This window comes from Limulus polyphemus, unplaced genomic scaffold, assembly GCF_000517525.1.
Source record: "Limulus polyphemus unplaced genomic scaffold, Limulus_polyphemus-2.1.2 Scaffold2745, whole genome shotgun sequence".
Taxonomy (NCBI): domain Eukaryota; kingdom Metazoa; phylum Arthropoda; class Merostomata; order Xiphosura; family Limulidae; genus Limulus; species Limulus polyphemus.
In genome coordinates, this window is record NW_013668355.1 from 125946 (window position 1) to 151036 (window position 25091).

General features: G+C 35.4%; 1 protein-coding gene across 2 annotated transcripts in view; it reads right to left on the reverse strand.

Moving 5' to 3' along the window:
• Positions 1-25091, reverse strand: part of LOC106467805 (macro domain-containing protein CT2219-like) — a 56311-nt gene that overhangs the window by 22616 nt on the left and 8604 nt on the right. The window contains exons 2-4 of one of the 2 annotated variants that reach the window (XM_022396000.1): positions 12386-12511; positions 8763-8891; positions 2772-2849 (exon numbers count right to left, since the gene is read on the reverse strand). In XM_022396000.1, coding sequence (XP_022251708.1) covers positions 2772-2849; positions 8763-8891; positions 12386-12511 — 333 coding nt within the window. The remainder of the gene's footprint in view (positions 1-2771; positions 2850-8762; positions 8892-12385; positions 12512-25091) is intronic. The other variant, XM_013928182.2, reaches the window with a different exon arrangement.

A 25091-nucleotide genomic window follows, 5' to 3' on the forward strand; every position in this document is an offset into this window, starting at 1 on the left:
AAATGACGAAAAATTAGGTGTCTAGTTACTTGTGACCACTCAGTGTATACATGCACACACATTTATAAAAACTCAAAATCTAGATACTTCTGTATTATAAGCATATTTATTCCTATGCAAATGACAAATAATCAATACAAGTCAAATATATATATATATAGTGTAACAACAGAATTTAGACATGGCCTAATCTTTATGAAGTATGAAAGGAGAGAAAAGCAATAGGAGTCAAGATTTTTAATTAACAATAAGATTTGATCCAAAAACCATGACAAGTAACACTTACAAAAAAATAAATAAATAAAAGAACAAATGAGAAATTCACAAGAATAGTATTGTAAATATACATCTACAAGTAAAATGATTACTGAAACACAAAGAATAAGTAGCAACATAATGCAACTACTTCAGAAGAAAAATAAAGATTAAAAACCAATGTGACTTGACTATACACAATCGGATTTCATTTTCCCAAGCTATTTACTCTTAAATAATAACATTTTACTCCATGCACTTGTGCCAAAGGTAACTGCATAAAGCAGAGATTTACAAACTGTCGTTTGTGAGCTCATTTCATGTGGTTCAAAAGGTTTCATAATTACAGAAACTAGCAGAAACACCACCCTACAAGCAGCTGTTTGTGCTAGTAATTACTAATCATAGCATTCATACCTCATTGAAAAAAAAATTTAGAAAAAGTGAACATTTTTTAAAAAGGATTTTTCTGGGAAGTACTGCATGGGGAAAATGTTCAGATTGTACTCTTTAGTCATATGCAAATAATTGCATCAAAATGATTCAATGTACAGAGCTCAAAATTTTCATAAATTTTTCTGATATAAAATGTAATGTTTTTGTATATTAAAAGTGATACCATTTATTGAAAAAAATAATAGTTTTTAAGAACTCCAGTTTCTCAGTACTACATTTAAAAATTACATCAATAAAGATATAATCAAACCCTCATGTTTAGTTCTAGTGAAAGTCATGTTCTTGTTGTGAGGAGAGTAGTTTTATTTCAAGTTGTGTTCTGTTATAAAGAAATGGTTGTTGCACATACCACAGTTATTTTTCTAATTGTCTGAATCTTGAATACCGAAAGTTTGAACTTTTTTATGGATTATTGTTTGTAATGCCATTCAATAGATGGCGCCACATTGTATTTTTTTATTTCGGTCACATTATAGATGCATATATACACACTACATCCATTATAATAAGATGGAGAGTTTGCAGATCTTGGAGCAAACCTGACACTTAAAAGTTCAGTCATATAAGCAGGAAGAATATATATAAATTAAGTGGAAAAGTGTAAAACTCTACATATGTCTGTTGAGTTAAAAGTTGGAAAATGTATTCTCTACTTGGGAGTTCTCCGCATTGTAAAATAATGACCTGCCTGCTGGTTTCTCAATGAAACAAAAGCACCTGTTAGAGCTTTTTTGTGACAGAATATTAAGGTCAGAGTTTAAAAGAAATCCACTGTTAGAATTTTAGTTTCCTTTTTTGTTGCTGAATTTTGCACAAACAGGGTCTCAAGCCATTTTGGGACCCAAAAATATAAGAAATTCCAAAATTAAAATGTAGGAAAAATAAAGGATATTTCAAGGCCTAAACCATTCCATACTACCTTTTTACCTTATTTATATAAGAAAAGTACAAATCATTACTTGAAATAATAATGCTACCTAATAATAACAACTGAACTCAATTCATACTTAGTCAAAAACTTTGTTAACTACAGTACTCTGTTGCAATCTGATTTTTAAGTTGAAATATTTTGTTAATCTATGTATATAATAGCCATATATCTTTCTGTGTCTGTCTGTCTGTCATGCTCTGTATCCACTGAACAGTTAATCGTAAAAAAAAAAAATATAAAAAAAACATTATATATCAAAATGCTTCTTTTCAAGAGTACATTACAGGAAAAGTATTCATTTCTTGCAATTTCTAAAATTTAATATTGATATCAACAATGATCTGTTAGTCTTCATACATGTATGCTGAATGGTCAATCACAGAAAAAAACTAGAGCACAATTTTTTTTTGTTAGGGAATTTTGTGAAAAAATACAAAACTTACTCCGTTGATTGATTTGAAAGTTAAAATTTTTAAACACAAGAATGTATTTCTGATAGATACCTCCTACTCACATCTAGCTTTCCCAATTCGGTGCTGCCTTCTATATGTGAAAGTTTTTGCTTACCATTAGCTTTAAGGTTCCCACCTAATCTCACGTGTTTCCATGTGAAATTGCTGTGTTATTGCATGCAAATTAGCATGCAACAACCCTCCTAGCTAAGCTGGCTCCCTCCATATTGATTGTTCAATTGTCACTTCGAGATTAGGTTAGAAAGTAAGAGTGGAGGTGAGTATCTAACAGAAATAAATTTTCAATGTTGGAAAATGTTTACTCCTGATAAAATAAGTAACCTCTTCCCACACCCTACACAAAACTATTTAAGGGTTACCTATTCTAGCCATCCCTAATTTAGATATAATAGTCCAGATGGATGGCAACTCAACTAGTCAATACTACCCACCACCAACTCTTCAGCTACTGTAATTAAATGGTAGGATTAACCATCACATTATAAGAGCCTCACAACTGAAAGTGCAAGCATGTTCAGTGACTTTAAACCTGTGACCCACAGAATAAGAGTCTAGCACCAATAACCACCAGACCATTTTGGATTCATAAGACTGGAGAATACTCAGTGGTTGTAGACAAAGCAGTTCATTTCCTGATGCCAATTGCTACTACTTACCCATGTTAAACATTATTTTCATCATTCGTGATCCTGTAATCCAAGTACAGCAGGATGAATGCTGAATCTGATTCAAGGCTAAAGATGGTGAACATTAAAATTAACATTAGAGTACTTTGCTCACAAAAACAAGTACAACTATCACATTAAAACACAGAAAGGTAAGTCTGTGGTTAATATTGATATTATAATGATTTTTCATCAGCATATTTTGTTAAATTATAATGTTTTTATTTGGTCTGCCAAGCCCCACCCCCAAGAAAACAGAAGAATAGAAAGTATAGTAAACTAGTCAAGAAGTTACACAACTTTCACCATCTTCCAAAATTAATGCAATCAGATTTTCAAGTTGGTTTTATATTCTCCAAACAGGAAATAGTCAAGTGGTTTTGGCTGTTCTTCAATATGTCCTACAACACTCATAACAGCCAGAGCACTTATGATTATATTTTGTGCTTTTAATTTTTTAGCAGTGCCCTTGTCTACCACACAATATCTGGTTATGTAGACATATTCTAAATTTTGCACCAATGAACAGTTTGGAAGTCAAAATGTAAGCTGATTGAACTGTCAAAACAAGATTTGAACAAAAATTTTAACTTCAAGATTAAGGGATTTTACTTAATTCATAATGCTATAAAGTCTTAAAACAGTTAATTCCCATAAGCTTGTAACTTGTAACATTGACTCTGTGGTTACTACTTATGTAGGGATATTTGTGTGGTTTTGTTTATTCATCCCTACCTTGTTTCTGTACTTTTTGGCATTGCCATTCCTATATCATCTTTATTTTTTCAAAAATTGTTTATTACTTGTTCCCCCCCCCCCTTTTAAACAATACCAATGCATACTTTATAATGAGTGGTAGTTGCTTTGAAGGCAGCAGTTTTAGCCTGGCATGATGAGATGTCTTGATTGACATCATGTGTTGGTTGAAGTTTGTGAAATGCTATGCTGCTTCTGCACTCCCCAAGTTGAAATGAAACATCTTGGTGTGTAAATCATCACAACAACTTCAAGTATTGGTGAGCTAGCCCTTCTGGTGCCAGAATCAGAATAATCAGCAGAACATTTGGTTGTTATGCTACTCACAAGTTCTCTAATTTTATGATGTTTTTTTGGCTAAACTGAAGGTCTTAGTAGCTTTTGAAAAACCAAAAAAAAAAAGTTAAGATGTTTATAAAAGTCTCTTAGATTGTTATAAGAGAGACTTGAGACTATAATGAGTAATACATAATATGCATTGGCCATTTCTTACCTGACCCATCCCTACACATTAAGCAATACCGTGCTTAGTGATACTCTCAGAGGAGGTGCAACAAAGAACTCTCTACCTTACACAACACAAATCCCTCCTTCTCCCTCCAACAAGAAACAAAACATACCTCTTAGTAACAATGAGCCAGCTTCAGAAAGGAAAATTAATTTCATGCTAATAGCATTTTTGTACTCTAGTTCAAACAGACATAGTTAATAGAAGTACCTGCACATGAAACTGTAAGATACAAATGATTCTGCAAGTTAGCCATTAATACTTTGTATTCTTTCATATAAATAATGATTTAAATGCTACTGATTCACAATGATAAGTAGCAAAAACACAATCAGTAAAACTTATTCTTTGAATGACAGAATAACTACTTTATCCAGATGCTGATTTAGCACCCACCTATATGTTCAGCAGTTCATCTTAACATAAACTGACTGAACAACTCTTTCACTTCATGATAGATTTCAATTAAATTCCTGCAGAAGTTATGAGAAATTTTGGACTTTTGTCAAAATTTAAATATTCTCAGAGTGCTTTTTCAAACCATACAATTATTTCTATCAGTTATATAAATGAACAAATTGTTTCTTCATTTTTTATAATTTGTAGTTAATAACTTAGCATTCATAATTTTGACCACACTTTTATTGACAGCATGCATGGTTGAGCATCTAAAACTTGGGTCTAAAAGTAGTGCAATCCTAGATGACTATATTTAAAACAAAACTTTAAATAATGATGTATGGGGTATTTTATCTACAAGTGATGTTTAACTCAAATGTATATTTTCTATTCTCTTCAATATGTTTTTTAATTATTGAAAGAAAAAAGATATGAAAGTGTTATGCCAATTTCTTAAAATTTTATTTAAGATAAAACAGAGGAAAAGTTTAGAAAATATACAATATATTACCAAATTAATCTGGGTATCCTTGAATGTTAAACTAATAATTCAAACATAACTTACATTTTGATAAAAACATTTCACTTGATCAAAACTGAAGAGCCAAGCACAGGATAGCTCTACAGCTCTCAACCTAGTCAACTTAATTATGATTAGAATTATTAAACAAAAAGCTATCTAAGTTTCCCTTTTTCCCAAGTTTTTGGATTAAATATGTTAACAATATTTTTACTGATTTTTATGCTTTTTCTTGTTTATTGTTTTCCTTTTTCATTTAAACAATGCTGGGCAATACAAAAAGTAACTTCACAAATAATGAAATATATCAAATACAGCTGAAAGTAATGACTGGTAACATAAATGATGGACTGAAATTTTAAAACAAAATCTCAATTTACAGGTTAAGTGTACAAAAACTTCTAGCCTCATAACAGCTAAGTGTCCTGTATTTATGCAGGTATTAAACATATTCTAGAAAATGAAATTCATAGTAAACATACCCTTTTACGTGATGTGTTGGAAGACAAAATGGAAGGTTATAATAACCATTTATTATAAAAATACCAGGTTGTTTCACCGAAGAAAACTTTCCCCAGGATCTTTTTCAAAAGTTAGGCAGGATAAAAACTACTGATCAACAATTTTACAATCAAAATTACTTATATAAGGTTGTTACATTAACCTATTGGCACATTAAATATGTAATTTAACCCTTATCAAATATAATAAAGTTGGAACTAATAACAAATTGACTTTCATTTTTAAGTGTCCATATTCTGTACAATTCTGCCCCAAATTATGTACGTCCAGTGTATTTTTTTTATGGAAACACACAGGTGATACAAACCCAGGAGTCACAAATAATAAATAATTTGAACTAAATAGTCAATTTATCATTACTTCTTCGACATTTGCAGTATCTCTACTGGATTCTCGTGTATCATGTATAGAAAATACCCCGAGTTACTTAACATAACTTTTGAAGTGTTTGGGCTTTCTTCCTCGACTTATATTGTCAACAGCACTAGTTTTACTTATCCTCGTCAGTTTCCCTGTAGCTCCTATTGATACATGAAATTTTGCCTCAATCTGTTACATGTATAGCCTTCACCGGCCAAAACCTTGACTTCTACACATTTGTCATGTGAAATTTCTGTTCAGTGAGCCATAAGTGCATTCACCATACCAGTATTGGGAAAAGTATGATTATCCATACTTTTATAGGCATTTTGTTGGTGTAGCACTGTCTGATAGTTACTATGAAACTATCAATATGTGACTGTAATCTGGTGTAGTTCATTTCTGTACCACATATAAATGGGGAGAAATCCCATTGTTATTGTATGTTATTCACTGCTTCCATAATTATTTCTAATACTGTATACATATGTGTATGTATACAGAAATAGAGAAAGGGCCACACAAACATCATATTTTTATAAGTTTTAATTCAATATTATGCTTTTATGCCATTCATTCATTCCAAATCAATGGGGAAAATCCATGATAGAAATTTCTCTCTGCTATTAACTGTGATCAGCTATCCTTGGCAGCTCTATTCACTTCATTCTAACTTACAATTTGTTCACCTCAATTTATTTCTTTATATTTATGTTTAGAATAGCTTAAACCTCACTTGTACTTTTCAAGTATAATTCTATATGCTTTAGAAATTATGTATTTCATATTATTAATTTGTTATTCCAATATTCTAATTTTCTTTTCACTCACACCAAAAATTCCATACTGGACTCCTGGCATGAACAAGTAAATATGCAGGAGAATGATAATCATGATAAAATGCCAGGCTAATGAAGCACAAAGGCTTTGACATGGGACAGAAAAAGGCTTTTAAATTTTTTTAGAAACTTTCAGAGTTAACATTTTTTACTGCAACATTTTCCTTCATTTCTGATAAACACAGATAAGCTTACCATCCATTTTCTATGGCTAATTAAGAACATTTATTTCTCACAGGGTTGATCACTGTTAGAAGAATATTCAATCCTTAGTTTGATATTAATCTAACATACTGATAAAAAAACATTACTGCAAACATTTTGCATATAAATTTCAAAACTTAAAAATAACTAGAGGGGCATTCAGTAGAGCACATACCTCCACCATGCTGCGTTGATCATATTTGGCTCTCAAAAAATATGAAAATATGTCTGTATGTCCATTGTTATCAACAGACAAAAAATTTTTGGCAGGACAATAAGGAATAACCTTCTACACATGTACACCAAATTTTATTAAAATCCTATCATTTTTGAGCTATTGAGCAAAAATAGTGTGAAAAATTAGTCCCCATGCTAACAGATAGATTTTTGATTTTCGTGACCTTGATCTTTGACCCTCGAAAAACTAATCACTTCTAAGTTCGGTCATAGTCCAAGTGCAAACCAGCTTTCATCCAAATCTATTCAGCCATTTTTGAGAATTCTTGCTGACAAACACATACAGAGTGGTGAAAACATAATCTCTGTCACCTTCAATGACAGAGCTAATAATTCTAACACTATTTTAACAATTTTTAACTCAGAAATATTTAAGAATTGATGTTTTGTAACAATTATTTAGTGTAAATTGCAAAGAAAAATTATTCCAAATCTCATTAATGTGTTGCTCCAAGGTGTCTTGTGTATAAACAACACACTGATTAATTGAAAAAATTTCTGCCCATTACAAGGTAAGAAACTATCATTCCTTGTGAACATAATTATCCATGTGTACTTTCTAATGTGATGTTCCTTCCTTGTTAGCAGTTTTATTACTATAGCCCTTTGTTCCCACCCTTTGATGTTACAGCATGAGGTCTAAATAATCATTAATGAAGCACAGCTTTGGAAATAACTTCAGATAATATTTGAAAATGAATGGAAAGAGTATGTTATAAATTTATGGTTTCATGACTACCAAGAATGCTTCTATAGATAAAACACAGGAATGTATTGGGAAGTTTAGAAACAAACCATAGACCTGAGAATTTTTTATTTTCTTGACAAAAATAATTACCTAATTGAAATCAGTGTTCTGATTATTTGATTAGTTGAATATAATTAATTAATGAGCTTGATGATTAAATGATAAGCAAATTCCACTAATGGTTCTAGTAATGGGTGTCTGACAAAATTAAGTAAACATTTGTGTACTCTTAAAAACATCAAATTATCTAAAATTTCCAAAACACCAGCTAACGTTCCTCCAAAACTGAGTTTAGTTTTTTTACTTAATTCTTGTAATACTGTAAGGGCAGTAAATAGATATGTTTCTTAGAGAAGGCTTTAAATTAAGTTCAAATGAATAACAGAGAAAGTTAATTGATAAATATGTTTAATTTAAAAAAAATCCTTCCAAAAATTTAGCCTAGCCTAAAGCATCTGTGAACTTGTTTTCTGTAAAGTGTTGACAAACTAAAATGAACAAATTGAATGTTTAAAGTTTTTATGGGTTTGATATCAGCTTTAAGCTTTTCAAAATACAATGCTTGACTTAGTTACAAGACTCCTGGTATGATTTATCTAATGATGTGTTTGTGCAATTAGAATGAAATATTTTATTTTTGTAGAATAAGTATATATAGACATGAATAGCCGCATTTGGTAGGTAAGGGTTTGCTTCAAATTAGCATTCCATTACATTGCTCTTTCATATGTTCTTAATATAGCTAAGCTAGGGCTCACAAACTACACAAGTTAGAATATACTACATAATGGAATATTTTTATATATATATATTATACACATTTTTCCACTATGAGGACTTCTGTTGTTACACTTAACTGTAACAGGAAAAGATAAAATACTTATAATACCTCCTCCTCCTCCTCTCAAAGATTTCTTGGCAGCATTCACAATGGCATCTATTTCAAGAGCAGTGATATCACCAATGAACAAGGAAATCTTTTTGTTTATACCATGTTGAACAAGACCAGATGAAGTATCTAATAAAAAAAAGCATTTGAATAAACCAAGTTGATTAGTATGCTTATTTATGTATGTGTTGTTACAAGTATAATCTAATCAAAAACCTCTTAAGTGTGAAAAAAAGTGCAGCCAAAAAAAGGTTTGAGCATACAACTTAAAGGAATGAAATGAAAATTGGCAGCCAAACTGGTAGTTACACTTATAGCATTGATAAGAAATTTAGAGCAAATATTCTTTCATTAGTTAGCCAGGCAACATTTTTTGTTCAGTTTAAGGAATAATGGTGAGTAAAATGATGATTTTGCCAAAGATATTACATAAGGGATAGAAATAAGTTCTGTAAGGGTCAATAACAAAGTGGCCTTTGGTTACAATCTGATAGAAAATGTGTTTTATAGCAAAGCCACATCAGGCTATCTGCTATGTCCACCGAGGGGAAATGAATCCCTGATTCCAGCATTGCAAATCCATAGACTTACTGCTGTCCCACAGGTGGACCAGTCTGATGGAATAGTCCACTTGTTGATGGAAGGTCCCACTTGTACCAATTGAATTAAAGAGAAACTTTTAAAAGAAGATCTGTTAAACTTCTTGAATAAGTTGGAGAAATACTAAAAATTGTGTATATAATTCCGTTTTTCTGACTCAAAATCTGATGTTGCTCCGGAAAATTGTTCTGACTCTAGAATATGGAAGATGGCAGTAATTCAGAATCTACAAGAAGTTTGTCGCACAAACTCCTTGTAAGTATGCTATTTCGAATCTAGTCTAACAGTATTTCACTTAAGGTTCAATAATGTAAAATGAGAGAAAAGTGAAGAAGACTAACTGTACTAAAGAAATAGTAGATTTGATAAAGCTTATAATGGAACTACTGAACAATATCTTAGAAGAATTGTTAATGCAGTTATACAGATTATGATGGATAGAATTTCATGTGTTAATTTAGTTGAAGTTGTGTCTATGCGACTGAACATAATAGAAGGCCTTATTAATGAACACCTAGATCTTCAAAATGAAGAATTGAATGATTTAGAATGTAACAAATATGTTGTTATGTATTTATTTTAATATGAACGTTGCTTAGATCAAGTTTATATTTAGAAACATACATAGTTTATATTGTTAGATAGATATTGCGAAACTCTCGTCTATTCTCCAAAGTTGTAGAAGATTCTCGAGAGTAAGAATCAACAATATATGCATATTCGTAAACGTTTAAAATGTAAGTTGCATTGTTACACAAGACTGAACTTTCTAGAATTCCTCCACGCAGGTATAAATATAACCAACGCAATGCACCAAAAAGAGTGCATCTATTATTAGTTCGCTATATATCGCTGTGCTATAAAACTTCAAAAGCTATAACTGTGATTGTTATAACAGTTATCAATCGGAAAACTTAAGATATCTGACCAGGAATATTTATAAATTTCGAACGTTACAAATCATTTAACTTCAGTGGATTCTCATTTTACGAAGACATATAAATTCATCGTGGAAAACCTAGTGTGTGTGGCCAACGACAAAGCTACCTAGCTTCCCAGCGGATTGTCTCTACATCAATTCATAATCAACTTGCTCATCGTGAACCCTAGATAAGATATCAGGGAGGTTACAGACTAGAAAGAAAACTCTATATTGTTTGTAACTTTGTGAAACTTCTGTTTATAAATCATTGTTTGTAGTAACAATTTGTAATAATTGTTATTGTAAGTTATACTGTTGTATGTATATATATATTCAAATGTATTTGTGTTAAAAACAAAAACAGTGGGTATCAATCTTGTTGGCAAATATTGTAAATTGACTAATATATCTGCATATATTTAAATACTAAATCCAAAGAACAGTTTAACTACTAAATTTAAATTATCGGCTTCGGACTATTCGAAATTCTAATACATAACAAGAATTAGTGTTGTTTCAAGATAACCTTGAATGTTTCGATATAGATGAAATGCTCAACAGTGTATAAATAAAGAAGTTATTTGATTTGTATTCAATTGTCTTTGTGCGAGTTCTTTATTTCACACATAAGCTTCCTCAAGTTGGTGACCTGTGTACTCCACTTGCAACTGCACAACCCAAAATCCAAATAAAGTTTTTGTAAGGAGTGTAAAGTCCAACCCAATGACTAAACCCATGGGCTGCCCACATGCCCATTACACTTTGCACATGTGGCTTATATTTAGACTACATTTAACAATTAATTGTAGGTTTTAAAGATCTATCAGTGTATCATATTTGAAAAACAAAATCCATAAAAGTTCAATATGTTTTTCTATCAAATAAAGTTTCCATATTGTGGTGAAAGAGAGAAAAAAAAAGGAAGAAATTAAATCAAAATTGGAGGTTATATATCTTGTGTTTTCTTCAAATTTGGTATGTGAAACAAGAGTCCAGTAGGGCACATTTGTTTGCTGAGAGAAGATCCAGGAAGAGCTGTGAACATACTATTCAATATTAAAGCCTGTGCCCTATGTTTGCAGTACACCAGAACTCACAAGTAGTAACTGCCTGCTTGTATTATTGATGATGGTCAGACTTGCCTAGATGCTGAAATAACTGCACCTTGTTTTGATAGCAGTTCCAATTTTTGCTAATGAAACTATGGGATAATTATACTTGTCATAAGACATTACTATTAAGCTTATTACATTTTTAAATACTACATTCTTAACCTAGTCCCATAGGAATTTTCAAGAATTAGAAGTGTGTATAATAATAGTATTCCAGTCATGCTATATTTGTCATATCTATTGCCAACAATATATTTTGCTCAATCCGGAGGTCTTTACAATAGCCTGGATAGACCAAACACAGCAGTGATCAGAATACTATTTACATAAGCCACTTCATACAAAAACAACTGTATGCCTTTTACAAACCAATGAAGAAAGATTACAATTTTACTTGTCAAAAGACATTAGTATTATGCCTATTATAGTGTAGCATTTAAAAATGTAATACACCTAATACTAATGTCTTATAACAAGTGAAATAGTAATCACTCTTTGCCAGCTTGTAAAAGGCATAAACAGTTGTTGTTATGAGACAATTAGTTCCAATTTGCAACAATTTTTTTGTAACTGGTGGCTTCCAATAGCACAATGGCTTTGCACATGAAGAGACATCCTGAAATTTTTGCTGAAGTTTAGTTATGGTTCAAAGTGACAACTGTGACATGATTGTATGATAATACTATTTATATATAGTACAGATTGAATCACTAACAATTTGCATTTCAGATCATATGACTGATCATCAGATGTTTCATTTTCACAGCAATAAACAGAGATGGATATTGACACAAGTGGATTTTGCCTTTGTCATAGCTGTTGTATTACAAATTTCTATTGTTTTTTTCATACTTCTAAATGTTCTTTTGAATAAAAAAGCAAAAATCCAGAAACTTTCCCACATTAGTAGATACTTTCATGTATAAATTTCAGGCTATCTGCGTGTAGCAAAACTTAATATTTGATTATTATTATTATTATGTACATACCACTATCCTTCTGTAAGCATTTGTTTTTGTAGTAATCAGGCCATGATGGAACATCACCCAATGTGACATACTTGGAACACTTATAGTGGAGTCTCTTTTCATTCAAAGGCATCTTCAAATATTTTTCTGAAAATTAGAAACCACCAAACATTTAGTCAAATGAATATTGGCGATACTAATAATTAAAGTAAAAATCTTAGAAAAACAATAGACTACTGTATATGATTAACAAAAACTATTAGTAATAGGTTGTAACAAATAATTGTTAACATGGTATCCATTTTTTTAATGGAACAAAGCAGTTAATTTATTTAGTCTAATAATTTGACCTTGGGGACATCTTTAACATTTAATACATGTATCTAATCCTCAGTCTCAGATGTTGCTTGAAATTTAGCATTTTATAACTCTATTGGGTGTAGGAGTGTGTGGTAGGCCTTTTCAGTGTCTCAGCAACTCTTGTATGTAATCATATCAAACTTATTACATGACACATGTAATTGGGGTACATGTATGTTATAGTAAAATTCAAGTAATTTCTCAAACTACAAAGTACAGGAAAAGACTGTATAGTGTAATTATTAGACTATAAAAGATAACATCATCTACAACTTCCTCTTAGTTATATATACAATGTTTCAGTATTAAAATAATATACAATTTTAAACTATTCAGGTACAACTCTATAATTAGTCAAGATACAAAAAATGTCAATATAAAAAGTTTACAAACCAGTGATTAAATTGCTATTTTCTAAATCACAAAGTTGATTCATAGAACTTAACCTTACTGGTAATAAAACACTTCACTGAAATTAAAATATGAATGCTTGTATCACATGACATTCATATGTATGGTGCATTGCACCATACATATTTTGCACTTTTAATTACTAATGTTATCATTTTAATACTGGAAAACACTTACATTGAAATTTGACTTAAAAAGTGAGTCATACATGATCAGCTACAAGTATCACTATTATTGATTGGCATAGACATGTTAGAATATAAAATTTAAGATACTGAGTAAGCTTTACATGATGTAACAACTTCACACACTTGTCAGTTTGACCCTAAATGGTCAGTTTGACCCTGCTGTTAATTGTTGGCCATTATGCAGTTGTGTGAAACCACATTAACAAATATGCATACAAATTCTTGCATGTATAAGTACCCATTCTGAGATTAATAACAAGTACACTTTTTCAGATCACGATGGACTAGTAAGTTCCCTTATTAATATAAATATTGCTTTATACTGCTATCTGAGAACTTACATACCTGTGGTTAACACACAAACTACTGACTTGTTTTTATAAAATGGTAAAAACCCTATAACCCAAGCACTTTTTGAAAGGTAGATGTTTCTTCTTCTTTTTTCTAAATATAATTAGAACTATCTAATTTCAATTACAAATTTGAAACGTTTGCCATCAATCATTTTTATTTTCATATCAATCAAATTACTAGAAATAAAGATACAAGCTTTGAAATCATTGGATTATAACCCAACTGAATTACTCAATGATTTTGTAGACTTCCTAACTGATTTTATTACTAAAGTTACTGGTACAGTGTAGTTATAAGTAATAATAATAAAAAAACAAAAAAAAAACAGCTTGAACATTTCTATATTTTTTCACATTTTGAAAAATACTTTTATTTTCAGCAATGAAAGAAGTATTCAGCTAACTTATACATAGTGTAAGCCTACAGTGGAAACTGGTCAGTTGTTAAATATTTTATTGTTGTTTTTAGGGTGATTAAGTTTATTACCTTTATATAGAAATCTGTTGTCTTAGTGTCCCAAAGTAGTAATACAAATATTTTCATCAACAAAAATTCAGTAGTTTTAGTACAGTAGTCTTGTCAAAGTTTGTAGGAGAAACTTGTAGAACACTATTAATAGTATTACTTTCAAGTCGTTACATGTTTTGTACTATTTTGCATGGATGACACACTTTCATGTACAACACTTTAGAATGAACAAAGTAACTTATTTCTAAATTATTGTACCTGAAGATAGGACCAACTTACTCTAACTTTTCATTTATTTTTGCCACAAATTTTTGGACATTTTTATATGTTAATTCTAAGAATTTAAATAATTTTAACCCTAAAATATTTTAAAAGTTAATATTTTCCTACACTGAAAATACATTTCCAATAGATACTTACCTTCTTTTACAGTTACAGCTATCCTGCACACTAGTGCATATATTTTTGCTTGGCACTAGCCTTGAAACTCCTACCTAATTCCACATGATTGAGCTGTGTTTAAGCATGCAACAGTCCTCCATCAGCAAGAGTGCAATAAACCCTATTATCACAGCTGACTCCTCTATGCAGTTGAAACAAATCTACACTTCCAGATTAGGCAAGAAAAATGACACTGGAAATGGAGAGGACGGTGGGAAGTGTGAGCGGAGAAATATATTTCAGTTTAGGAAAACATCAACTTCTGATAAGATTATTTACCTCCACTTACAGTTACAACTAGAATCCCACATTGAGCAGGTGGAAAATTGGTGTAAAATTGCCTAGATGAGCACCCTTCAAAAGCATCTGAAGATCACCCATGGAGTGAGCTCTCTCTATAGAGAGGAAACACATATGTGGGAGACACACCACATCTGAACCAGGTATATTCTTCTCTCATGTGGAGCTAACAGGTGTGGTGTCACAATCAAAGGGCAGAACAAGGTAACAATTCCAAATCCATAAGGAAGAAGAATGGCTAGGGTATGTTGGACCATAAGCGTAGCATCAACTCCAGTCCAGACCAGTAGCTCTGGGAGGAAATTGACCAGTCCAAGGTAGTAGAAGGGTCCTCAACCATTCACTTCAGGTCTAGGAACCAGAAGGGAAGAAGAGCCTCTGTTCCAAGAACCTAAACCACCATGTTCAGAACAATCTGCAGCAATAAACCCCAGGAATGTACATCCAGACAGCATCAGGAAATTGGAAATGCAAGGTGGAGGGTCAATTCCAGTCCAAAACTGATCGGCATAGGTATGGAACATCCAGTCTGCAGTAGACGGAAGTTCCCAGCCCACTCACACGTGAGGATTTATTTTGGCTGGTCCAGCTACAACCAAAACCAGTTGCTCAGGAACCAACATCCAGACAACGATAGCAGGGAGGTTTCCCAGCAGGAGGGGCAAACTGCAAAATAGATGGAAAAATCCAGTCTAGACTGGCAGCATCTTGAATAAAACATCAGAACTGCAGCAAGAAGGACAGTGACAGCTTCTACACAGGCAGAATGCCACCATCCTACTCTTAACTGAGTGAAACTGTGCACACTCAGGAGGGTTCCTCCATCATCCACCACACCAGCAGTTACGAGGTGGTAAGTGGTAAGGACTCCTATACTCCACTGGAAGAAGGGGGAAAGAAACACATTGGAGAGTCCAGAGGAACACGTCACAGGATAAAGAGCAATGGGTAATCATGAAATCCTATTTTGAGAAGCAGACTACTTCCAATCCCAGCAGTCTACAGTTTAAGATCGGCATTAGTCTTTTTCTGCTTTACTCATGTTAGTCCACAAGTGTATGGTCCAGTACAAACATATTTAAGACGCAATATACTAGGAGGAAGAACCTGCAAGCAGACTTGTGGAACACCCCCTCTAAACAATGAGTGTGATAAACTTTACAGATGTCACAGTGCAGATTTAGGCCCCTGAAAAAAAAAACTTATTCAATCAGAATTATCCCGATGTATGAAGAACACCTACAGGGGGAAGACAATATCCGGCTTAGCAGGAAATTGCCAGATGGTGCAAGTAATGCAACACAAAGGTGTGGGGAGTGGTCCACATGCTAGCCTAGATAATATTCTCCAGAGAACAATAGGAATATACAGCCAAAGACATTGGGAGGTGATGGATTTGATAGGGCAAACCACAGAATAATTGACAAGATTCAGGAGAAAGGGTGAGAGAACCATAGAAGGGTGCTGTGCGTGACATGTTGTAACACAGTAAAGTATGAACTGGACACAAAAGACAATCAAAATCAAAGCAGGAGGAAATATGGGATATGGAAGGAAGGGAAAAATGGGTGGAGGTGAAATATGCTTCATGGGCAGATGATATTTTGGGAAAGAAGTAATGTTCGGGATATAAAAGGACATAGGTTTTGTAGTAAAAAATGTGGTGAACATCAATGGTGAACAAGTCAGACCAGTGATATCCGCAAGGCAAAATGAGAAGGAAATGCATCTTCAAGTAGAGGCTAGCAGTTCGAAAGGAAAGGGCATGGAGGACAACATTTAGATTCCAGTCTGGAAATTGAGTGGTAAGAGGAGGGTGATGGATATGCATAGAATGAAATAAAAGGGAAATAACTGAAGAGGAAAACATATGGCAAAAATGAGAAAAATGAAAGGCAGATAACAGGGCTGCGTTAATACCTGCAATGGTTGAAATGACAGACCCATGTAAAAAATCTGATATCAGAGGAAGGGAAGACCAACAGTGGAATATTCTCCATTCACATTGATATACAGACATGGATGAGAAATGGACAGAGTGAGACAACAGGGACACTACACTTGTGGATAGGACCAAACCCCTTGCTAGGTACAGAACAAAAGCCATGCATGAAGCCAGAGTGTAGGAAGGGGGTGGGGGATGAAGCACCCCTGAGTGAGATTGCCAGAGGAGGGACTGAGAGAGAGGTAGAAGTAATCAAGGTAGTTCCTGGAGAATGGACAGGAACAGAAACCACAGTTAAGCCAGCCAGCAAGGAGGCACAAGAAGGACTTGACTTGGAGTGAATTGCATGATAGAAATTACTTGGGTTAGAAGACAGATGAGAGGGTATATATAAAGGAAAAGGGTCCAAAGCCAAAAGATATGGAATTGGGGACCAAAAAATGAATTTTGGCATTCAAATGAGTGGCAAATGCATACAGCTGGGGAGTATCCAACTGAGAACATAGCAATCAGAATACCTGGGGTCAAGATGGGACAGACGAACCACAACAAGATTGAGGGCACCTGGTATGTGACAAGTCAGCAAATGAATTTGATAGCTGTGAGTCCAGAAGAGGAATTCTAGAGTGTGGGAACATACATAACAAGGATTGAATGCCCCTTTTCAGGTGATGTAAGACACCATTGAGTTGTCAAAACTTGAATCATAACTGTCATGCTCTGCACAGGCAGCAGAAATTAAACCATCACCTTACAAACAGCTCCAAAAGATTGATGGGAAAACCTAATTAGTTCTAAGACTAATGGTTTGAGATCTCCTGTTTACTGTAGCATGCACCCCATGACAATGAGGCATCTGTGGAGACATGAATATCTGGACAGGGAGGAGGAATAGGACCCCCCCCCCCCCACTGTTGTGTTATCCCTGTCTAACCATTAGAGCAAGTTGGATGGAAGGGAAGCAGAAAGGACAGTTTCCTAAACTGAAAATGTATTTCCAATAAAACTTATCTCCGTTGACACTATAGCTATTTCTTGATCTCCAGGGTTTCCACTCTTTGCCCATCTAAGCATTGAAAACACTTGTTCCAGTCTTTTATACCCCACTCAAATGCCTTTGACAAATTCTAATTTGCAAAATTCTCCACCAACTTAGTTGTGTCATCTATCTAGGTACTGTATATAAGCACCTCATTCAGATAATGTAATCACTTTTTCGAGCCATGAAACCAGCTTTTAGTGGGGAGGTAGGGTGGGAGAGTGTCAGTGGAGGTAAGTATTTGTGGAAATACATTTTCAGTTTATGAAAATTTTAACTTCCAAAACATACTTAATTCTGCTGACACTATAGCTAGAGTCCTACGTTGAGAAGGTGGAAGGGCCAGTGCAGGCTTGGAACCATAGAGAAAGCATCTGTATAGAACAGAAGCGTACCAAGATACAGATGGTACAAGAGTGGGGGTACTGCACTACATCCAGAATAGGTATGCTGTTCACCAGGAACTCAGTTCCTATATTAAAGGTGCAATAGAATATGAGTAATCGTCAGTATAGGCCAGCCCCAACCAGATAGCAAAGGTTCCACAACTCTGGGTTGGAATTAAAGGGTCATGGTACCTATATCCCACACTGACTGCAATGTTATATATACTTTTGATTGGATCCCAGCCTGTAGGCATAGAGTGATGTGTTTTGCACCACTGGAATCATGACGAGAAAGTAACCAACACCGAAGTGAACAAACTTCTTCCTCCACCTGAAGAAGTCCAAAAGGCAACACCCCAGGCTCGGAATGACGAGATGGTGTACGCCATACTCAACCAAAGAAACAGAACTCATCTGGTCTGGAATTATGAACATTCATTCTCACTTACCAACCAAGTGGGCAAGGAGTATTCCACTTGCCCCTGGAATCATAGAGAAGACATGGAACCTGTGCTCAACCAAGGACCTAGGATGTGACCACTTCACGTTCGGAATTATGAGGAGATAGTGAACCTCCTTCCATGAACAATATATGAAACTGACATTGATCAAAGAGAAGGGCCATGCATCCCCCAACTGGATAGCTTTGTGTCAAATCTGAACTGAAATTACGAATAGACTCCCACAGAGGCTGGTGCCACTCCTACCAACTGGAAACTGGGGTGGTGAGGACTCCAAAGCTCCACTAGTAGTCTTGGGGAGGGATAATAGGCACTGGGGAGTCCAGAGGAACAGTGCTCTGGAAACTGTGCAATAGGTGAACCAAGTTCCCTACATTTTTAAAAGCAAACTGACCCCAATTCATTCAACCTGAAGATCAGCAGGGATGGGCAGGATCCCCTTTAGCTTTACTCATGGTAGTCCATAATAATAAGGTAATACCATCCAGTAGGCACCTAGATGGTATAATGAAACACCCCATTTTGACAGTTTGTTTGTTTGTTTGTAATATAAGCGCAAAGCTACACAATGGGCTATCTGTGCTCTGTCGACCATGGGTATCAAAACCCTGATTCTAGCATTTTAAGTCTGCAGACATATGGCTGTGCCACTGTGGGGGAGGGGGGGGCATTTCGACAGTCTGTTGCAATCTGTAGTAATTATAGTGAAAGTGGATGCTAATGCAAATTGAAAAGAGAAAGCATACCTGCCTAGGCAACACTCGACACAGCGTAGGAACGAGTGAAAAAATAAAGGGACCCTGGAAGAAAAGAGTACATGACTGAGGAAACTACTCACCTCTGGTTAAAATCTAAGAAATGTGGTCAAAATAGCTACATGGGTTAGTCAAAAACCCTCAGAAAAGTTTGTTTGGTTTGTTATGAATTTCGTGCAAAGCTACATGAGGGCTATCATGTTAACTATCCCTAATTTAGCAGTGTAAGACTAGAGGGAAAGCAGCTAGTCATCATCACTCACCACCAACTCTTAGGCTACTCTTTTACCAACAAATAGTGGGATTGACCATCACATTATAATGCCCACACAGCTGAAAGGACAAGCATGTTTGGTGTGACAGGGACCCATGACCCACAGATTGTGAGTCAAGCACACTAACCACCTGGCCATGCCGGGCCTCCTCAGAAGAGGAAGCTGCCAGAACATGTAAGTAATGAGATAGGAAAGTATTAGGAGTAGTCCACATATCAGACCGCACAATGTCTTTCAGAGGGCAATTCAACTGGATGGCTATTGACATAGAGATATGACAAATCTGTTGAGATGTGACACAAAAAATAATGGGAGAGAAGTCACAGGAAAAGAAGGATTTTAATGAATGAACAATAAATTCCTACTACCACGAAATGAGTTAGTGTGAGCTACATAACACTTGAGTGCTGTAACAGGACATAAACAGTCAGGATCAGATCAGTCATAAAGGTGAGAAATGGCTGGCAAATGGATTGGTGAGAAGAATCTTTCCACTTCTCTAGCTGTCAGAGTCTTGGGAAAAAAAGACCAACTGGGGTAAAGCAGGACAAACGATGTCTACAAGCCAACAACTAAAAATACATTTTAAGAGAAAGGTGAAACAAAGAACACAAAGCTAAGGGCTTAAAGGGAGGTTGGGACAATGCATGTAAAACTGTAAAATCCCAATTTGGTAAATGAAAAGATCATTTGGGTCAAAGAATTTGAAGGACTATGAGTAAGCCTGATAGTAATGAGGATTCAAAAACCTTCCAATATTTGGTCTACCGAAAAATAGTGCATAAGGATGCCTTATATAAAGCCAATGTAAGCAAAGCAGAACCGTCTTAAATACCAAAGTCATAAAACGGGATATAGTAGATACTTTAGGATGAAGAGGGTTGAAATTCATTTTAATACACTGACGACAAGTAGAAATTAACCCTTATGTTGGGCAAAAGACCACATAACTTCCAAGCATGAAGATTGAGTTTCTGAACATCTGGGTGGAGAATATCTGATTGAGGTTGTCTCAGAGACTGCCAATGTGGAAAAAGTAGAGGAAGACATACCGGCAGATACCGAAGAAGTGGAAACCATGTTTGAGCTGGCCAATACGGTGCAACCAAGATAACTTGACAGGGAGTGGAGTGAATCATAGTCAGAACCCAGGGCAAAAGCTGAATTGGGGGATAAGCATACAGGTGTAAACCTATCCAGTTCTGACTGAACACATCTACTGCCAATGCTTGAGGATGAAGTATTGGAGACCAAAACTGAGAGCAAGTCCACTAAATAATTCGTGATGTAGCATCCATTCTGTCAGAAGAATCTGGTTGGATTGATACAAGTGACTTGCAATTAAGTTCATCACTCCTGGAACATGACAGGCTAAAAGACTGATACGATGGGAATGAGCCCAGTATAGAAGATACAAGATACAAAAACAAGGTCTAGAGAATGTGTGCCTCCTTGACAGGAAATCTGAGATACCACTGTAAAATTGTAGGAATGTATCATAACAATTTTTCCCATCAAGAAAGACAGACCTTGAACTATTGGCCGGCATACTGCAAGGAGTTCAAGAATGTGGATATGGAGGGTAGACTCTTTTTCTGTCCAAATATCCGGGAACTCCTGATCTTGAAGATAAGTTTCATATCCCTGAAGAGATGCATCTGTGAACAGATGGATCTCGGGATGAGGTGGTGAAATGGGTACCCCAATAGTAGTGTTTTCCGATCCAAACACCAGGATGATCCAAAGGATCAGGATGCATGATTCATTGATCATGCAGTGATCACTGAAGGAACCTCATATGTGCTGGTCCCAAAGGAATGAGAAGCTTGAGGGATGCTCACATCCCCAAAAGAGAAGAGAACCATCCGTATAGTAGGAGAAGGAGACATAAATAAAAGTCTGACAGCTCTTTCCATGGTTTGAAGCCTGATAGGGGTTGGTTGAGCATGACTTAAATGAGTATTGAAAAATACCCAGAAGGACGAGATATTGCATCGGTGATAGAATAGATTTCTCCAGTCTGATAAGGAAGTCTGCTTATGTGGCTTCTGAAAGGAGAATCTTAAAGTGTTGTTCTGCTAATTAATGGGATGGTGCCAGAAGAAACCAGTCATCCATATAACGGTGTGTGTTCAGGTCCAAGGAATGCAGATGATGAGAAAAGGCTCAAACAATTCTGCAGAAGACATAAGGTGCTGATGCAAGACCAAAAGGTAGAGCCATGAACTGCAGAACCTGATCCTTGTGCATACATCTGAGAAACCTTTAGGAAGATTTTGCTATGGGAATATGGAGATAAGCATCAGTAACATTGAATTTAGTCATCCAGAGCCCTGGCACAAAATGCCATCATAGGTTGACAAAGGATTCCATAGTAAAGCAAGGAGGATCTAAAAATTGGTTGAGACAGATTGAAGATCGGATGCCAATCTCCTGTCTTTTTGGGTACTATGAATAAATGGGAATAAAATCCCAGAAAAACTGGATCAATCCTCTCTACTGCACTTTTGACTAACAACTCTCTTATAGCCTGGGAATGAAGCTCCACTCGCCGTGAATATGTTGGAAGTGAAAAGGCAACAGGTTGTGCAGATAAAGGTGGAGGTGACGTAAATTGAATGACAAACCTTGAATCCAGAACATGGAATACCCATGGATCTCTGGTGAAAGAACTCTATATGTCCAGAAAGTGAAGTAAACATGTTCCCCCACCCATAGGATAAACACTGCCGTTGTTGTCGACGGTCCGTCCAAGCCAAAATCCTCGAGAATATGGACGGACTCTATTATGAGAATCAATAGACCTGGGAACCGAAGGAGGAGTCGGGAAAAATTATGAGCTGACACTCCCAAATTAGTGCCAGAAAGGCGAGAAGCCAATGGCAATAAAGAAGAATGTAAACAAACTGAATCAAATTTTGATTCTAACGTCACTGGAACTCCAGCTAACAACATGGGATGGAGAAAATGAGCTTCTCTTAACTCCCTGAGGGCAGGAGACAGTAAACGAACACTTTCTAATAATGCACATCTACCCAATAAATCCCAACAACAAACCAACCAGGAAACCAGAGAAAGAACTGAAGAAGACAATCTGACTGAGGTGGACATCAGCAAAATTCCCAACTCGTCCTCAAATTACCATGGGGAACATTGATAGGCTTCCTACAAAAGTTGGATTAAAGATAAATATCTTAGGACAGTTGTGAGAACAAGACAATTCCAAGAAAACTGTGATCTGTTTAAAGTGATCACAGGTTCCAATCGAGAACCACATGTCCAAATGAGGGTCCATTTGTTGATAATATAAATATATCTCCTCTTGGCAGTGATTGTGATAAGCCAAAGCATGTTGTTCCAATAAACGTGGGAGACAAGGCATACCTATCTCGTCGAGTAACTGAGTGGAAAATCTCCCAACATGAACAGCAATATCAGGAAGAGGAGGAAAAACCAAGTAGTCACTTGCCATCCATTCTGCCAACAAAGGAGTAGAATCAAATGCAATAGGAGAGACCCCCAAAATCTCACAAACCTGAGTAACCAACTGAAGAAAAGGGGCTGGAGGTGGCTGATTAAAATTATCTTCTGTTGAGGCTGACCTAGTAAAAGAAGGAGCCAGAAAAAGCAAGTCTAAATTCTCCCCAGATAGTCTGGGTCATTTGCAAAAGCCACCTCAGAACCCCTTGGAGAGACACCCTCAGTCCACATATGTGTCCATCTTGCAACGAATCATATCACAGACAGCCTTGACTGAGAGTGATCTCTCCCCTGGCCATTGCGAAACTCCAAATAACAGAGATGGAAGAGAAGAGGTCTGAATGGTCTCCGTAGTAGAAACATTAACTCTAGAATTCATACCCATTGGAAGGTTTGTTTGTTTTTCGTTAAAGTACTTTATAGATATACGAAAATATAACCATAGTAATGCAAACCCCATTCAAAGTTGCAACATAAATTGTGAATAATCACAGCACTCCTGTTTATAGAAACCCGTGCCAAATCCTTTGTTGAGAAAAAGTGATTACATTACATGAATATGGTGCTTATATACAGTACCATTGAAGTTGGTGGAGAATTTTGCAAATTAGAATTTGCCAAAGGCATTCGAATGGGGTATAAAAGACTGGAGCAAACATTTTCAATGCTTAGATGGGCAAAGAGTGGAAACCATGGAGATTGAGAAATAGCTATAGTGTCAATGGAGGTATGTTTTGGAAATCTGTAAATCTAGAGGGTCCATGATGATGTACCACTGATCTTACAGTATCCACTGCAAGGAATGCATGTGGGCATGGCCCAGAGAGATAACAGTCTCCAGTGATGCAAAAGTCTCCAAAAGGTGCTGATAGTGCCCCCCTGAACTAAAACTCCATGGCTTACAGATGAAAAGAAGAATACAGGGCTCGACTGAGATACGAGTTGAAACAAAACACCCCCAGAAAAACAATATATTGGGCGGGGCAGATAAAGGACTTCTCCACCTTGATTGGATTATCAGGCAGTTTCTCTATGAGAAGTTGGGTAAATGTGGAAGACTCTGTGAAGGATAGAACCAGAAGAAGTCAGATGTCCATATAAAGATCGAAACTGAGCATACTAAAATGTAGGAATCAGGCAAATGACCCAACCACCTAACAGAAAGCATAGGGTGCCAATGTCATTCCAAAAGAAAGGGCTCAGAATAGATAAATGTGATCCTTATAGTCAAAAGCTAGATAATGACATGAAGACCGAGTAATGGGGATGTGAAGATAAGCATTGGACATATTGAATCTTATCATCCAATGCCCTGGAGAAAAGGTGCATCTGAGAGACAGGTAGATTCCATGGTGAACCAAGTCAGGTCAAGGAAGTGATTCAGAGAGGACAGATCGAAAATAGGATGCCAATACCCGGTCTTTTGGTGGATGACAAAAAGTCAGGAATAGAATCCTGGAAGCACAGAAGAAACCTATTCAATGGCACCCTTGATGAGGAGGTCTTGAAACCACTTCTGTAAAATGCTGGTGGGAAACGGGATCTTAAGGGAGAGGAGAGGAACTGGGACAGGGGATAAGGCAGAAGGTGTAAGGAAAAGGAGAGAGAGACCTTCTAGCAAAACCTGAATGGCCCAAGCAGTAATGTATTTTCCGTGTTACCGCATTTACCGGTGGTAAATCAGCATTGGCAGAATTTTGAAAAATAGTGTTTTAGTCAATATAAAAATATTTGAATCTCATCCATTACTAGCACAAATATATAATTACTGCAGTTTTGAAAAAGCAGTGACACAAGATGTTATTTACACAAGATATAGCCATCATTGACCGCAGTGACTGTGCGAGTACCGATTATATGTGTC